General features: G+C 44.9%; 1 protein-coding gene across 1 annotated transcript in view; it reads left to right on the top strand.

Moving 5' to 3' along the window:
• Positions 1 to 18,801, top strand: part of LOC143033025 (sodium- and chloride-dependent GABA transporter 1-like) — a 53,789-nt gene that overhangs the window by 26,456 nt on the left and 8,532 nt on the right. The window contains exons 5-11 of the mRNA XM_076198224.1: positions 7,159 to 7,229; positions 9,237 to 9,369; positions 9,970 to 10,104; positions 10,753 to 10,981; positions 16,985 to 17,097; positions 17,381 to 17,509; positions 18,053 to 18,152. Coding sequence (XP_076054339.1) covers positions 7,159 to 7,229; positions 9,237 to 9,369; positions 9,970 to 10,104; positions 10,753 to 10,981; positions 16,985 to 17,097; positions 17,381 to 17,509; positions 18,053 to 18,152 — 910 coding nt within the window. The remainder of the gene's footprint in view (positions 1 to 7,158; positions 7,230 to 9,236; positions 9,370 to 9,969; positions 10,105 to 10,752; positions 10,982 to 16,984; positions 17,098 to 17,380; positions 17,510 to 18,052; positions 18,153 to 18,801) is intronic.

Raw genomic sequence — 18,801 nt, 5'->3', positions numbered from 1 at the left:
ACTCCTGACGGAGACAATGGGCGCCCTGCTGGAAGACCGGCCCGTACCTACCACCAACCCATTCTCCGACAGCCGTTACACAGCGAACAGCCACATTCATGTTGGAGCCAAGTGGCGAGGTAAACACCCTGAATATCCTTCAGTGGAACGTGCAGGGTCTAAGGAACAAGAGGCACAGAGTCCAACAGGCATTTATTCAAGACAAGTTGGACATAATCCTCGTCCAGAAGACCCTGTTTCCGGCCACGGGTGAACTGAAAGTGGCGGGCTTCCACACCTACTCGCTGCCGCACGTCGTAGGGGGCGATCGGGGATGCATGACGCTAGTGAAGAGCAATATCCCGCAACACCTTTTCACCCTCTCCCCTGTGGGGAGAGGGTGAAAAGGTTGGCGGTCCGGCTCGACCTCCCCAACTGTCCCCTGACCATCTACAACATCTACAGGAGCCCGCGGAATCGACAAGACGCGGGAGAATTGCTCTCACTTGCCAGTTCTGAAAATATTCTCGAGACTGGCGACTTCAACACCCACCACCCTTCACTTCAGTCTCTGTCTCCAACCAACTCTGCGAGGCGTCCCCTGGCCACCATATTGGAGGAAAACCCCAACATCAAACTGCTGAACACCGGAGAGTCCACGAACACACGTGGCGGGAGGTTGGACCTCACCTTCCTCTCCAGTGGACTGGCCACGGGAGCATGCTGGAGCGTCCACCCCACCCTCACTAGTGATCACTATGGCGTACTCACATCGATTTAATGCCCACAGACGGCACTCCTATTTCCCACTCTGCGCTGGGACATCAAACGAGCGAACTAGGGAGCCTTCCAGTCCTAGTTGGATGCATGGTGGGCGGGATACACCCCCCTACCCCGACAGCATTGAACAGCGTGAGAGGGACCTGACGGCGGCCATAGAGTAAGCTGCGGAGGCGTCCATCCCGAAGAAAACCCCGGGAAGGCGTCACCACAAGAACTGGTGGTTCTACACGGAAGAGGTGCGGGAGCAGAACCATCGGGTCAACATACATCGTCGACACTACAGAAGGAGACCCACCAGAGACGGCTTGGAGAGACTTCGCGAGATGGTCGCCCATGCACGCCAGGTATCACGACGGGTAAAGGAGGCCAAGTGGCTGGAATGGTGTGCCAGCTTCTCCCAACACACCAGACTGGCGGACCTCTGGTCCAAGCTGAGGACGGCCACTGGAGGATAGAGCTCTCGCCCTCCCACCCACCCAAGACAACAGCAGGAGGCGGAAAGGCTGGCAGACACCTTCGCAGCCAGATATGTCAACGACAAACTTCCTGTGCAGATGAGCCGAACGCTACAGCGCCTCCGATTGGAGAGGGAGCGCCTCATCGGGGACGACAGGGCAAGACCGGACCAAGCAGACTGCCCTTCCACCCATAGGGAGCTCACCAGAGCCAAGCGAGCAGGGCGAGACACAGCCACCGGTGCCGACGGGGTCACTTACACCATGGTGGCGCATGAAGGTCCAGCTGGTGAGCAAGGAATTCTAGGCCTGATCAACCACTTGTGGGTGATCGGGCACCTACCGTCGGCTTGGAAATCGGCGGACATCCAACCGATACCCAAGTCCAAAGACCCCGCCAAACTGCGGCCCATCTCCCTCTTCAGCCGCGTGGCCAAGAGAGCAGAAATGATGGTCCCCAACCGGCTCCAGTGGCGACTGGAACCCCGTCACCCCCACGTATTTGGGTTCAGCCGAGATGTTGACACCTCAGACAGCATCATGGCTCTCTTAAACCACGTGGATATTCGGGCTGCCGTTGCCGTATTCCTCGACCTGGAGAGGGCCTTCGAGTCGGCGTGACCCCTCGTGATCCTAGCAGCCCTTGTCAGCAAGGGCATCCAAGGGCGGCTACCAGCTTGGATCGAGGAGTACCTACAGGGGCGGCGTGCCAGGGTCAAATTCCAGGACCACACGTCATTCTACAGGACCTATGAGAACGGGACTCCACAAGGAAGGATCCTTAGCCCCGTTCTCTTCAACCTCCTGGTAAAGCAGCTGGTTAGCCTACCATTCACGGCTGGCACAGTGCTCCTTAGCTACGCCGACGACCTAGTCCTCGTCGTCACCGGACACAGCAACCTGATCGCCAAAGCACAGGAGGCCCTCAACCTCCTGAGCGAGAGAAGCGAGGAGCTGGCACTGAAGATTTCAGCTGAAAAGTCCGAGGCCATGATGTTCAGGGCGTCCGCACCAAACCTCCATCTACACGTCCAGTACGTGAGACTGAACTGGACGCAGGCCTACCAGTACCTTGAGTTATGGCTAGATCACAGGCTGACCTTTGCCCGTCAGGTAAACTACTTGAGGAAGAGGACGCAAGCGAGGACCACAGTGATGAGGGCCATGACAAGACCGGGGTAAGGGACGCCCTACGCCGTCTTGCGACTCTACTTTTTGCAGGTCGTCCGCTCCCTAGTTGACTACAGCGCGCCTGTTCTCGTCGCGCTCAGCGATGGACTGCGGGAGAAGGTCGAAGTCATCCAGAACCAGGCTATAAGAACCCTGTCGGGGGCGCACATGTGAACCAGCGCCTGTGTATTGCAGAGAGAGACTCGGCTGGTTCCCCTCACCATCAGAACTCAACAGATCGTGGAATGCAGGGTGGCCAAGATACTCCTACAGGACAGCGAGACTGCATTGCACACCAGGCTTAGTAGGATCCTACCACACCATAGGACCCTCTTCACCGCTAACACCTGGATCTGCAGAGTCGCCGACGCTGCCAACAAGTTCATGGACTCCACCCAGTTCCTACAAGCGCCCTATCAACCCACCGAGGCATATCAAAAACCAGCCCTTGGGAGCAACCGCCTGTTGAGGTGACTTATAAGTCTCTCCCCGCACCAAAGGCTCTGTGTTCCTTGGAGGAACTACGCCAGCTCGCACTTGTGACCATGGCACAGCCCTGGGACCCTGGCAGCGCGGTGTACTTTACGGATGGATCCGTTGACCGTGGCAGAGGCACAACAGGGGCCGCAGTGGTCACGGGAGAGGAGGCATTCTCATGGAGGACATCTGACCACTGCTCCACCTTCCAAACGGAAGTGGTCGCCATCCAGCACGCCCTCCGGCACGCCACCAACCGCCGCGAGGAAACGGTGATCATTCACACCAACTCCGGGGCCGCTCTACAAGTACTTCAGCAGGCACCCCCCCCCCAAGACATCGCCCTCATCACGACCACACTAAGCCTCATACAGAGCCTAGCAACCGCGGGAAAACGGGTGAGACTCAACTGAATCCCCAGCCACGTTGGAATAAGGGGGAACTAGGACGCAGATGCGGCGGCACGAGTAGCTTCAGCCCTCCCAGCTGTCAGGCATCATATCCTAACGTCCTTAGGACAGATCAAGACACTGCGCATCTGCATCACTGGGAGCTCGAGACCACCAAGTACCAGGCTGCCTGGTATTCCCTAGCCACCGATTACTAAAGCCTCGACAGCCCTAGAGATCTAAGGAGAGAGGAAGGAGTCGCGTTGCATCGTCTCCGGCTGTGCTATTGCTCCAGAGAGGAGCCACGAGAGGACTTCGCCACCTAATAATGCAACCACTGTGGCCACCCCGCCCGCCACCCACTCGCCCACTACCCACTTCACTGCCCTGCCACTAACAGCTTGAGACAGGCTGTCCCGCACCTCAGGAATGCTCAACCTGACATCAGTGAGGTAACAAGAGCAATGAAACTCCTCTGGACAGTGCAACGGCACTTGAGCACGCTGCTGAGGGTGGTGCGAGCTGCTCCACCACCTCGATAGACCACGAGAGGAAATCAACGCTCGTGGGTAGCATCCCGTAGCCGCCCAAACCAGCGGCGGGCTCCACCATAGCTCGCATTAAAATGAATAAAATAAATAAATAAATAAATGAATAAATAAATAATCAACATCTGTGGGCAGGCCAGATAGTTAGTTTTCTGTACTCAACTTGTTAAGCGTCACTAGGCCTTCGCGGTCGGTCCCTCACTTGAGGACCAAGCCACGCCTGCCTCTGACACATGTACCTTCACTAGAATAAAGTATACAAACAAAACTGCGCATTACTGTCTCCCTACGTCACCTAGTCCAAAGTAACACGCCGTATGTTACATTGGTGATCCTGGGAGTTTTGACGCGAGCGCACCCAGCCAACCCTGGATCATCGCCAAGCTTCAACAGACGCTGTTCCGGACGTGGGTTCTTTATAACTTCGGCACTACTTGGACGTTAGTCAACCCCAATACAGCCGTCGCAGCCACCGCTGCTGTGGTCACCGCCACAACCATCACAGCCGTCGCAGCCACCGTTGCTGCCGATACCGCCGCTGTGGTCATCACCACAGCCATACCAGCTACCGCCACTGTGGTCAGCGCCACAGCCACCGTAGCCACCGCCGCTGCGGCACGTCACTTACGACGCCTTCCCGTTCGACGTCACAATCAACGCAGATTGACGTTGCTACACCGGCGATGTCTGCTTCAAACATTGCCATCTGTGCCGCCTCCAGGGGGTTCTCGCCTCCATTGACACATCGCTCACAGTCATCCCACTTCCAATGTCACCACCGCCTATGTCACCGCTTCCGAAATTGCCGTCCGCGCCGCCTCCAGGGTGTTCTCTCCTCCATTGACGCCCCTCACGGCCGCCCCGTTTCCTACATCGCCACCACCTATGCCACCGCTTCCGATATTGCCGTCGGCGCCGCCTCCAGGGGGTACTCGCCTCCACTGACGTCGCTCACGGCCGCCCCGCTTCCGACGTCATCGCCGCCGCCTGTACCCGTGTCGCCTCCCGATGCTACTCCGCCCCACCCTCTGTCTCACTGTTACGCACGCCCCTCCGCCTACGATGCCTTTGGGGACTCTGACGCCTCCCCACGCTCCGCAGGGGAAGGAGGGTAATGTGGTGTACATGTACCCCACAAGCATTCTAGCATCGGTACAAATTGTATGCATTTGGAGTTGGAGTGTATAGGACCTGACGCTGGTATTGACAGGCCAGAAAGGGTCACCGCGTTAGGTCAAGTCGCGTCATGGCGTCGGGTCAGTCCCGCGTATATATACTGCCGCCCCGAGCGGGCAGGCCAGTTAGTTCTCTTGTACTCAACTTGTTATGCGTCACTAGGCCTTCGCGGTCGGTCCCCCCACTTGAGGACCACGCCACGCCTGCCTCTGACACACGTGCCTTCACTAGAATAAAGTATACAAACAAAAGTGCGCATCACTCTATCCTAACGTCACCTAGTCCAAAGTAACAAACCGTATGTTATACATGTTCGCGTGTGTGTGCGCGCGAGTGTGTGTACGTGTTCGAATACAATCATGTACGTGTGCGTAAGGGAGGGTGTACGTATGAGTACATGTGCACACATGTATAACGTGACAAGGAAAACTCGTTCAAAGGTAGTTGTGACCCTTTACGCAAGTTTTACGAAATCAATATCAATTTGCTTTGCCTTTATATCCATGCGTAAAGTCTGCCATTTCCTATTTCCTTATATTTTCTTGAGTATCTTTCAGATAAATATGTCAAATGGACACCTAAAAACTCAACTAAATGAAGAAAAATTTGTATCACACATAAAACACACAATTGAAAGTGGCATATACCGACACAGACAGTGTTCGTTAGAAGTAATTTCTGTATGCGAGCGTGTGCGCGCGCGCATAGGCGGTAAGGGGGTTTATGCATGTGACTATTTATGTTAGGAGTCTTGGCAAAACTTAAAATAAATAAATTATGTACAATTTTTTTTAATATATTTATACAATGTACGTGTACACTAGATTAAAATCTATCTAGACCTGACCTAGTCTAACAAGACTAATCTAAATTGTAGGCACACTACACTAAAATATGTTCTCACTAGAGCTTCGATAGAGTAGTGGTGATTAAATGCACGATCTTGATTAAATGTACACTGAAGATCGTATGTGGTGATATGGCACGGTGAACCTGTACCGTCCGTTGTTGTTGCAGATGATGCGTTTGCATCATGCTTACTGACACCCTTTCCTTTCCCCAAATCAGTCTGCTCTAAATCGCATTTTTAACTACAAATTACCCAGTGCACGCGGGGTAATCGAAAACACATTCGGCCTGTTCCTCATCTTGAGATGGCCGATGAAGGTCGCCCCAGAAACAGTGAAGCAAATTGTATTATGCGTATGTGGTCTACACTTTTTTTTTCACTATCAAGATCTCATTCAGTTTATGGTCCCCTGGTACGTTCGTTACGGAGGATTCTGGAATTTGTAAAGTAGGAAGTTGGAGACGAAATGGATTACCAAAAGAGCACATTCTATGCAACGTTTAGGTACAACTAAAAATTTTGCTAGGATAGCCAAAGATACACGTGAACAGTTTAAGCAGTATTTCACGACACAAAAAAGTAAGGCTCCATGGTAATGTAAATATATTTGAATAAATACGTGATTTTGGTAGTGTCTTTGATAATTATGTATAAATAAAACATATGATCCTATGAATACAAAATATAGTTTGTGTTCCAACCATATTCTCACTGGTGCTTCCTTGTGGTGTATTACATCCAATCATGAGGTGAAAAGCGTCGAAAAATCCCCATGTACTTTTTACAGTCACATTACCAGCCCTCATGCCACTTTTCCTCTTTTTTTCATTTCACTGTTCCTTTAATAAATTTTCGTATGAATTCTGGATCTGGAATATTTAACACTTGCCTTATTTTCTTTACTGCCGCACTCCATCAACGACACGTCCCACAATTCTGGGAACCTTTCATATTGCTGTATTAGCACTGTCTGATCACTATCCCATTTTTATTTTTCCTTTAACGTCATTTTACTCACGTTATACAGCAGTTCTCTACCTACAGCGACAAGATCTATACAAGTCGACAAATAGATATGGAGCAGTTTAGGTATGTTCTCACTACAGTAAATAAATTGAGTCCACTAAGTCGCAACTAAACTCTCACTGATGTTTACATTATTTGGAGAACTCTATCTAGAAAAAATATAGATAAAATATCTAGTGTACACGTAGTTTTCGAAACATAATACATCCCCTAAATAATACCATCTTATTCCATTTGTATTTAAACAAAAACATAGTGGATAATTAATCGAAGCAATCATGATAATAATGTTTCATTTTTTTCAGGGTTCGTCAGGTTTCGATGCCGAGGTTCGTAACAGAACTGGCGCCATTTCCGCCGCTGATGAGTTCTTTCAGTAAGTGTGGCGACAGTGACTCGTCCTCATTCTATGGTACATTATAACCTATCACATAATCACATATTTACGTCGAGCTTCCGCCCTTTTTTATATAAGCTTGGATAGTGCCATGGTTGAAGGGTTTTGTTTTATTGTTTCTCTGTAAATATTGCTTCCAATTAGTAGTAGTAGTAGTAGTAGTAGTAGTAATAGTAGTATAATTATTTTCATTAATATCATTATCATTGCTCTTATTATTACTATCACTACTATTATCATTGTCATTATCACCATTATTATTACTATCATTACTATTATCATCATTATCATTACTATCATTACTATTATCATCATTATTATTATCATTATCGTTTTTATTATCGTATTTCTTATGTGAGTTGTAGAAGGCGATTAGGTGGAACCATAGTAATTGTGCGTAGCTTTGGTATAGGTGAGAGTAAAAGGAAAGAGATCAGAGGTATGTTTGTGTTAGTCCTCAAGTATGACAAGTTGAAAGAGTGGAGTGAATTCGATTTTAGGAGTGTGATGGGTAGGGTATCAGAAGTGATGAATGGGCGAGGGAGTGAAGGAGTGGCTTTGTTGGGAAGTGACAGGATAGGAAACTGCGTGATGAAGATGACGGAAACATGTGTCGGATAATGTGGAATAAAGTGAAATTAGGATGAGAGGAATGCTCTTTTGTGAGTGCATACAGACATAGTGAGTAAAATGGAGAATAGAAGGAGGCTTTTTGGATTGATATAAACCATTGTGCAGAGAAATTTAAAAGGAATGTAAATTGAGTGATCTTGGGGATCTCACTCTCAGTGCTAGAGTAGATGAGCCGGTGGATGGAGTGGTAAGTATATTTGGGATGTAAGGAAAGAAATGTAACGGAGAGAAAATGTTAAGAGATGCATTCAGGTGTACTGTGTGTGTGTGGTGGGGTTGATGATAACAGTATTTGTTTATCCATATATCTATTTATTGATTCCTTTTTTTTATTTTTTTATTTACTTATTATTATTAATTTATAGCAATGTTTAAGAAGAGAGACTAGCACTAGTACGTGTAGGAAATGGTACTGAAGGGGAGGGTAGTTGAGAGGGCATTAATATACTCGTACTATGTACCGATACCCAAAGGGAGGATTGGAGTTCTGGATGTTTACATCATCATATCTTCGTAATACACAGGAAAGGATTTGCACTCGTGGAGTTTTGTCTCTTTTTCTCCAACTATCATTTCTAGTTTTGAATTTACTTACGGTTTTAGCTTGGCTATATCATCCTCTATTTCTTTCATCTTTTCCTTTATCTTTCTTTTTCATTTCTTAAATAATTTCATTTGTATACTGTATGTATTTATCTTTATTTGTCCGTTTTCATCTTTATCTATATATAATATATATATATATATATACATATATTACCTGAACACACTATCAAGTCGCCCCTTTCTCTTCTTTTCATTTATATATTATGGGAGCTGCAGTGCTTTTAACCACCCTAAATTTTTCTGCTAGGCTGGAAACCAATTTGGTCGTAGCCAGGGCCCTTACTTGCCTAAGTGCCACCCCGGGGCAAAGTTCTCAGTGACGCCCCCCTTCCCCCCCTCCCCCATCACCACTTCCCATCTTCACCATCCCTTACTGCCTGTTTTAAATATTATATTTAATGTTCCTATTGCAGAAAGGATAATAGAAAAATATTTCATATTCTGTTGATTCTAACGGTTCTTTGACTTTTTTTTTATCATCATTATTTTGTCAGCCTTGTGGGCGGGATGTCAAGACTAGAATTGCCGCCCCCTTAAATGTGCCGCCCAAGGGCATATGCCGCCCCCCACCCCCATGTGAGGGCCCTGGTCGTAGCTCTCTGGTCCATCTCAGCTGTGTTTGTATCCTAGACCTTGTGCAGAGATTAAACCACCACTGCATATTCCAGTCTAATGTGTGTGTGAGAGAGGGAGAGTGCACGCTTGTGAACACACCATTTAACTAATTGTGCAACCTTGTCTTGACAGCAACGAGGTGTTACAGATGTCCTCCGACATCACAGACATCGGTGGTTTCACCTGGCCGGTCGTTTTCGCCAATGTCTTCGTCTGGACCTTCGCTTTCGTTTGCATCTTCAAAGGTGTCAAGGTGGTGGGCAAGGTAATGCATGTTCGTAAAGCTTCACGTCGCTTGCACAAGAATCGGTAGTCTGGAAGAAAAAGTGAAACCTTAAACATTATTCTATGACAGCGTGGATGATTTTGACACTAGTAGTCACAATAAAGTTCTGGAAGTGTATAAAATATATACATTTAGTATCCATGGCAGGTCTAGTTATTCTAATATTGGGTCATTAGATATTAAGAATTAAATTACAGACGTACTAAGTCTCGATGATTTTTTTTTTTTTTTTTTTTTTTAAGCAAGAGGCCATTATTCCACTGGAGTAACAAACAGAAAAATTTGCATGCTGCAGTAACGATGACAATGAACATGCATTAAAAAAAAAGTTACGTAGTTCGGCGTTCGACTATCAAGAATTTAACGCAAATTATTGCGTTAATCTCTTGCTCGATCATGGAATCAGAAACGCCAAACGGCAGTCGATTCCACGTCTTGAAAACAATGACATTTACAATGTGGAGTTTGCAGTTCAACGTTCGAATGATTGTCAATATTTTATGCCGACGATAGCAGTAATCCCTTAAGATCGATCGGGGGATCAGATTCCTTAAACTGCAGTCTGTTCCATTGATGCAGGTCGTCTGGTTCACAACGACGTTCCCCTTCGTGATGCTATTCGTCCTCCTCATCAGAGGCGTGACGCTCCCAGGGGCCTCCCTCGGCATTTACTACTATATCTACCCTGACTTCAACAAGCTAAAAAAATTGGAGGTGAGTGAGAAAAAGTACTTCATGCATGCAGTTCATTGACTAAGTTAATTCTCATTACGTTAGAATACCAATAGGGATAAATTAATTAAATTACTTATGCGTAGATATATGTACCACTTCAGCACAATCACTCACGCACGCACGCACATACACACAATGTAAAGAATTAAGGCAGAATGTTTAAAGGACACTAAGAAATCGTTTTCCGCATTGAATCGTTAGTCTGCGGAATGAATTGAAAGAAAACAACAATCTAGGTTAAGCAAAGTTTGGTAAATGTATAAGTAGAGACTACTCAATAAGCAAAGATCCAGTCCTGTATTTTACAACCAGGGTAAACATACGCAATATATAGACTTGGCACCAATAAATACATAAATAAATAAATAAATAAATAAGGATACCTACGTATGTGCAGCCTCAGTAAATTAAACCTATTGAGCAATATACTCTGCAATTGTAAGGGCACTTTGTTTACTACTTCTAAATGGGTTGGGCAGCTGATTGCCAATTCCCTTCTAAGGGTTCATATGATCACGATTATGATAATCTTGATACGATATGGTTTTATCACAGGAACAGTGACACATAGTATGATGCAAGGTCTAACTATTAAGACTGTATTTCTCGTTCTTGTCTCACCTTTAGACATGGGCCGACGCCGCAGTACAAATATTCTTCTCGCTTGGCACCGGCTGGGGCTCTCTCGTTACCATGGGCTCCTACAACCGCTTCAAAAACAACTGCATCAGGGATGCCCTCCTGGTCCCTGTCCTCAACTGTTTAACCTCCATCTTTGCCGGCTTCGTGGTCTTCAGTGTACTGGGTTTTATGGCCCAGCAGACAGGCACCTCGGTTGAGGAAGTCACTGATGCAGGTTTGTACGATTTTTTTGTTGGATCTTTAAGGCTATCGACCTATAATGAGGTCATTAAGCCCGGTGTGAACCTGCGATCCTTTTTATTCTACCATTATAATTCCCACAATAGTCCAGTAGTGCGCAAATAAAATACTACTTTGTCAATAAGTAAACGGTCGTCTGTCAAAAGATTTGTGGTGCTCAGCTGAATTTTCTTAATTTGGCAATGTTGTATGAGCGCTTGGCGCTGTGTGTTGTATTTTGAGCAGTGTAGGAGTATGTGTCTTATGGATAGTATAGTGTTGCATGTGTTGCATTGGGGAGGAAATACGCCGTCAATATATGGTTTTAAGTGGGTGAGGCGGGTCGAGTTCATCCTCAGTCTTGCTATGGCGATTTCCTCGAGTCTGTTATTTCTGTATGATGTCGACCAATCTGTTATGTGTTCCTTTTGTTTGTGAGAAATGTCGAGATTGTTCCACTGGAGTTGCCAGTGGGTGTGTAATTGTTTTCTTAGTATGGAATTGAAGGTGCCTATGTCCAGGGGTATGTCGGTAATAGAGTCTATTTCTAAAGCAGTTTTGGCTAAGATGTCCGCTTTCTCATTCCCGAAGATCCCAATGTGACTGGGAACCCAAGAGAGAGTAATGGACTTGCTAGTTATCGACAATGTGCTAATGATTTTGCCCAAGAGGAAGTTCTCCATATGGTTACCTGTCTTGATTGATTTTAGTGCACTTAATGAATCTGTGAATATGACGAATTTACTATGTGTGTCGGATTGAGCATATTCTAAGGCTTTATATATGCCGTAGAGTTCGGCGATATATATGCTCGTATGGTTCGGCAATCTGAACATCATCCGGGTTTTGTTGCAGTATAACCCTGTCCCAGTTTTGTGGCCGCACTTGGAGCCATCAGTGTACAGTGCCATGTGGTCATTGTACTTTTGGATGGTCTCCAAGGTCTTTTGTTTTAGTTCTTCTGTGGATGAAGTCTTCTTTTGTAGGTCTTGGTTAATGAAGATCTTCGGGGCGATGTTTTCCCACGGTGGTAAGACGGTGGCTTCAATCTGTTCTATTGACCACAGTGGCACTGAATATTGCTCGCACAAGGATCGGATCCTGATGGAAAGGGGATTTAGGCTGGAGTTGGTGAAGTGCTCATATAGTTGGATTGTCTTCTTGCAGGGATGTTGAGGGATGCGAAGCGCTTTGGCGACGTATCTTAGGGCAAGGAGCTCGCGCCTGTAGTGGAGGGGGGGTACGTTTGCTTCGACCTCCAGCCTCTCGATCCTTGTGCAGCGTAGTGCTCCAAGTGCTATTCTTAGGCCTTTGTTTTGGATGATGTTCAGGGGTTGTAACGTGGCTAGTGTTGCCGAACCATAAATCTGACACCCATAGTCTAGTTTTGATCTAATTAGGGACTTATAAATCATTAGAAGGGATTTCCTATCTGCTCCCCAATTTGTGCCCGTTAGTTTACGTAGCAAATTAATTCTCTTGTTGCACGCATCAACTAGGTATTTTACATGGGCCTTCCAGTTTAGCCTGGAGTCCAGTCTCAGGCCAAGAAAAAAGGTTGAGTTTTGTACTGGAATGGGAGTACCATGTAATTGCAGATTTATTTCTGCCTGGGCTCTGCGTGAAAATACAATTACTGTTGACTTTAATTCCGAAAACTTAAATCCCCATTTGTCAGACCAGTCCTGGAGCGAGTCCAGGGCCAGTTGTACGCGAGAGCCGGAAAACTTGGCATTCGGAGAGGAATGCCAGATTCCGACATCGTCAGCGTATAATGAGTATTTAAGGTTCCGAGGTGGAGCGGGTAGAATATCGTTTATCAGCAACATAAAAAGTGTGGGGCTTAACACACTTCCCTGTGGTACGCCATTTTCTTGGGTGCGTACTGTTGAATAGTAATTTTGAATTTTGACCGAAAATGTGCGGTCTTTTAAAAAAAATTTGAATGAAAATAGGGAGATTCCCTCTAAGGCCAAGTGCATAGAGTTTTTCGAGGATACCACGTCGCCATGCCATGTCGTAGGCTCTTTCTAAATCCAAAAAGCAAGCAACAAGATATTCTTTCCTCTCGAAGGAGGAGAGGATATCTTGTTCTAATTTGACTAAATGGTCAAGACTACTTCTATTTTTCCTGAAACCACATTGGGCAGGAACTATTAAATTTTGAGATTCTAGTATGTATTTCAATCTGTTATTGGCCATACGTTCTAATACTTTGCATAAGCAGTTGGTAAGCGCTATAGGGCGATAAGAGGAAGGACTCTTTGGGTCCTTCCCCTTTTTGAGAATAGGTATGACGTGGGCATGTCTCCATGTTTCTGGGAATTCTTGACTAATCCAAATTGTGTTGTATATTTCTAATAATTTTTCCAGTGAAATTGAATTCAAGTGTTGCAGCATCTCATACCTAATCTCATCTGGGCCAGCAGAGGTTCCTCTACACGAGCTTAAGGCTTGTTTAAGCTCGTGTAGTTGGAAGGGGGTGTTATATTCGTAGTGTGTCTGTGTATGGAAGATCAGAGGTTCTGCTTCCCGTGTTTGTTTGTGTTGTAAAAAGGTTGGTGAATAGTTATTCGTGTTGCTTGTTTGCGTAAATGTGTCTGCGATTGTGTTTGCGATGTCCAGGGGAGCATCTACAAACTTGTTTCCAATTGTTAGGGTCTTAATGTTGGGCGTGTATTTGCCGTCTATTTTACGGACGGCTGACCAGATTTGTGATAGAGAAGTGTTTGCGTTTATAGTTGAGATGTAGTCATGCCAAGACTTACGTTTGGCATGTTTTATTGTTCTACGGGCCTCTGCTTGCGTCTTTTTAAAAGTAATGAAATGGGGTGCAATAGGGTTATTTCTAAAAGTTCGATATGCCCTATTCCGCTTGCAAAGTGCTTTTCTGCAGTCTGATGTCCACCAAGGAACTCTATGCTTGTGAAATACCGAGGTTTTTGGTATATGCTCATGCGCTGAATTCAAAATAGAGTTTGATAAATTGAAAATTTTGTCATCCATATTATCCCCTGTGATGTTGACGTTGGTGGTTGTGCGATACATTTCCCAGTTGGCCTTTTTGATGTTAAATTTGGGACAGGGAGGGGGTGAGTTGTCTCCGTAGGCTGGAGGAGCCGTAGTGTTGTTACCCCCTATTTTTATTATTACTGGGAAATGATCGCTTAGCATGGTGTCGTCATGCGTATCCCATTGGGTGTTGTCAGACAACGCAGGAGATGATAGGGATAAATCTATACATGAAAATGAACCCCTAGTATTGTCTACTCGAGTGGGACTGCCAGTGTTTAGGAGGACCAGGTTGTTTGATTCGAGCACTTCTTCCATCTGCTCCCCTCGACGAGAGGTTCTTTTGCTACCCCACATGCGATGGTGGGAGTTAAAATCTCCCACTATCAGTTTGTGGTGGGGTAGTTGTTTGAAGAGCTCGTTTACCTCCTCTAGTGGGAAACGAGGGTCGGGAGGTAGATAAACGGAGCAGATGGTCGCGAGTTTGTTGTTTATTTTAGTTATGACAGCGACTGCTTCCAAGGTGGTGGCCAGTGGTAATTCCACTTGGGGAAGGCAGTCGCTGACTGCAACTGCGACCCCCCCTCCAGGCGCCAACCTGTCCTTCCTATAGGTGGTATAGTTCTTTAGTTGGAACTGAACACTGGGGTCAAGGTGGGTCTCTTGTAGACATATAACTGAGGGGTTGTTGAGCGAGTTAAAGATCGTTAAGTCATTTACTTTACTTCTAACACCTCGGCAATTCCACTGGATTATTTTCATTTTTTTTATTTATTTATTTATTTATTTATTTATTTATTTATTTATTTATTTATTTTTGTTTTGTTTTGTTTTGTTTATCTGCTTCGGTTTCTTCCTTTCTTGGCCTTAGTGGGAGAGGTGTGTTTAGCCCCGGATGAACGGTCTGGGCTGGTAATAGGACTTAAAAGTCGTTTTTGGGAAACGGAGATCTCCATATTGACATCCTCTTCAGTACGTGTGGGCACACGTTTGGAAGGCTCTGGGATGGCCGGGGAAGGAAGGTGCGAGTGAGTTTGCCTGTTACTTTGGCGGTGTTCTTTGTCCTTGGAGTGTTTGCTCTCAGTTTGCGTTTCAATGGTTCTGTACGTTTTTTTAACTGCCGAAGCATAGGAAGTTGCTCCGGAAGTACTAGTTGGGGTAACTAGTCTTTCCATCACACGCTTCCTTGCTTCGTAAAAGGATATGCCACAAGTTGCTTTCTCTGTACAGATTTCTTTTTCTAATTTGAAAGTGGGACAGTCTCGGGAGGTGGATGCATGGTTGTTATTGGAGGGGCAGTTAACACATTGAAACACCTTTGCAGAGCAAGCATCCATAGGATGTTCGCCTGCGCATTTACCGCATACGACTGTTTGTTTGCTGCAGAATTTGGCTAAGTGACCATATTTGAAACATTTGTTGCAGCGCAAAGGATTGGGGACATATGGTCGTGTTGGGACATGAATGTATCCTACTTTGACGTGGTCAGGGAGGGTTGTTGAATTGAAAGTGAGAATTAACAGGGGCGTGTTCACTCGCATGTTCCTTTCTCGGTCCAGTCGCGTTATGAATTTAACATCTAGTATTCCTTCCGATTTCATCTCGTCGAGGATGTCACACTCCTCCATGGTCACCAAGTCTCTGCAGTGGATTACTCCTCTGCAGGAGTTGAGTGATCTAGGGAGGGATGCAACAACATCGAATGAATGAAACTTCCTAGCCTTAAGTAGATCGCGTGTAGCTCTCCCAGAGTTGGTGGTAACTTGGAGGTCTCCGCTCCTAAGTTTTTTCACTTGGCTAATATCATCGGTAAATTGGGAAAGACATTTCTTAAGCATAAAAGGATTGAGGTCGGCTAATCGGGTCTGGTCGGAATGAATAAACACATGTCTTGCCTTGTCCGGGTCGATATTGGGGTCGTCAGGGGAAGTCTTCCTAGTTTGCAGGGATGGAGTTGAGGACTCCATCCTGCGCGTTGGGGTGGGGGGACGAGCCCCCTGGTACACAGAAAAAATGTGCTCAGCAGAGCAAAAATACAATATAAAGGGGGTCACACAGCTTCCTTTGGCGACTGGTGACAGCCGCGTAATAGGACCACTGTGTGCCCAGTGGTACAGGGTCTACACTACTTCTAAACTACGATAGATGTTGCTAGATTTCGCCGGGCCGGACGACGAAGAAGTCTCACGAGCCAACAAGGGCTCGTGCGGATCCCGGAGAGCTACGAAATAACGAGAAAGGTGGTACAAGGAAAAAGTACTGGGAAATGCCCAGAGGTGGGTGGCAGTGTAACTGCCAAAAAAGCTTTCCAACGTAAAGTTGGACCACGATTACAGTTAACTCTAGGGAGTAGCCCTAGCAAGCTTAACTATGCTCGTGTGAGTGCGTCTGTCTGCTGCCAAGGGCTGCCGACGACTGTGGGTTTGTACGAGTAAAGTGTTGAGCGGAAACTGTTGAGCAGGTGAACAGGAGGTCGATCAAAGAAGTTCCAGTTAAATATGAAATAGAGTTAACTCTTCTTTGTTGTGTGTTATTTTGCTATTGTAATAATCAGTTATTTATTCACACAACTAATTAGGTAAATCTACGAGAATTTGGACACTGGGAAGTTCGTTCGGTAAACAGAGCTGATCCCGTTTACAATAACGTGCAGTTATATTTGTCATTAAAGACTTTAGTGCGCTGTCATTGATACGCCATTTGAGAAAATACTCCTCTTGAATAAATGGTTTCCTCAATATCAGTAAAGGGAATAGATATGAGACGATTTAATTCAGCAAACTGAACCCCGACGACCAAAATAGATTCAGCCTACAGAGATTGTGTTCGATTAATTTGCCTTGTACTCACAACAACGAATTTATGCCATTGTACAGTACTGTGATACTGAAATGGCATATGCGAACTTTTACAAGGTCACCTCATTACCAGTATTGCAATGAAGATTTATCTTACTTAGCTTTCACTTTTTTTTTTTTTTTATCAGGTCCTGCTCTGGCCTTTGTGACGTACCCGGAAGCCCTGGCGATGATGCCCTTTGCCCCAGTTTGGTCGGTCCTCTTCTTCTCTATGCTCTTCTTCCTTGGCATCGACTCCCTAGTAAGTCTTTTTTCGGTCGCCTCCTTGTCAAAGACTACAGTATATCTTATATAGTCTTTGCTCCTTGTGCTATACAGACATAACATGTCTTATTTTTACCATTTTCGACTTTTTGTTGTTGTTGTTATTACAGGACATCAAGTTAGAATATCGTGCATCTATTTATTCATCTGTCAACATGATTTGTTTATTTTCATTTCATAACGTAAATTAAAGAACTAAACGATTAACTTTTTGTAATTAGCATATCCTTCTAATAGTTCATGATGTATTCTCGATGCAGTTCGTTCAGATCGAAACGATGGTCGCCTCCTTCACGGACGAGTTTCCCAGGTTTCGGAAGAACAAAGAAATGGTGGCCTTTGTGGCCTGCGCCATCATGCTCTTTGCTGGATTATTTTGTTGCACCAGGGTATTGTATAAAAGTATAACCGTTTTTATTGAAATAGAAAAGAAGAAGATGTTCCATCCAAGAAAAAAGAATAGTACAAACTACAAGTATTAATTTAAACAATAATTGTTAAGTATGACAGATGCCACGTATATTTCTATGGAGAATTTGAAGCACAATAAGCCTAGATGGCAAGCATTGGTATACTTTGATCATTAGTGATACTGAGGACGAGAGTCTATGAATATATGTTAATAAGAATGGCAAACCATAGATATATGTGAACTTTTAAAAGAATCAGTAGAGAATTAGCATCTTAACAAAATGAGTAAGGTTGCATTAATTGAATAATCATGTTTGATATGAATAATCTGTTCATATATTTTTTTACGGAAACACATTCTACATAAATGCAGTGTTTTTAAAATCAAAATTATGTTTTCTTATGCTAGCTAAAAACAAAGCAATGTTTATTCCCTATCATTGTTCACTCTCGAATTTTAAGAATACTGTTTCTTTGTGCCAATGATCTGCATTGTCATGTACTTTCCCCCATCTACTCAGGGTGGTATGTATGTCCTCCAGCTGCTGGACTGGTATTCAGTACCTCTCACTATTATCTGCACCTGTCTGTGTGAGCTTTTTGTCTTCTCTTATATTTATGGTCAGTATAGAATATCTTATTTTTATATAGATTAAGGTTTGTACATACTGTTACAATTTATATGGTATATGCATTTGTAAGTGCAACGTAGAAGCAACACTAGCATAATTATGGGAATTAGCATTGTGACCCATGGTGCGTGTGATTTTAAAAGTCGACTTCTGTGACGACCTTCACTTCCTGTAATGGGACCTTTCGCAGTCAGGCTCGTAGATTCCTATTAGCGCTAGAATTTTCAATTATCTCGGATTTCACGAGGCAAAGGGGTGACTTAGCTAATTTGGAAACCGATATTTAAAAAAAGATACGCCATAAATTGCTCCATAAATGTATTTAAAATTAAAAACATGACTCATAATGTTATAAATTTTACTTACTGGTGTGTGATAAGGCTTTGTTAATTTAATTATAAGGTAAAACTAAAAATAGGTAATTATTTTTACTGAAGTAACTATGAGCAGTAGAAATTAGAGGATGTTGATTTCGGTTTGTGCATTTTATCTGAGAGTGTTGAAAAATAATGGATATCACTGTCACATCCTGTATATGAAGATAATCAGTGAGATAAAAGATAACAATAGTGGTGGCGGACGTACGAAGTTAACGAAATTTTTGTTAATAATAGCCTCTTAGATCTGCTGAGAGCTAT

The sequence above is a fragment of the Oratosquilla oratoria genome, chromosome 1, assembly GCF_046742065.1.
Source record: "Oratosquilla oratoria isolate Oo_2021 chromosome 1, ASM4674206v1, whole genome shotgun sequence".
NCBI classification, from domain to species: domain Eukaryota; kingdom Metazoa; phylum Arthropoda; class Malacostraca; order Stomatopoda; family Squillidae; genus Oratosquilla; species Oratosquilla oratoria.
Note: the sequence above shows the minus strand (reverse complement) of the source record. Positions and strands in the feature narration are given on the sequence as shown.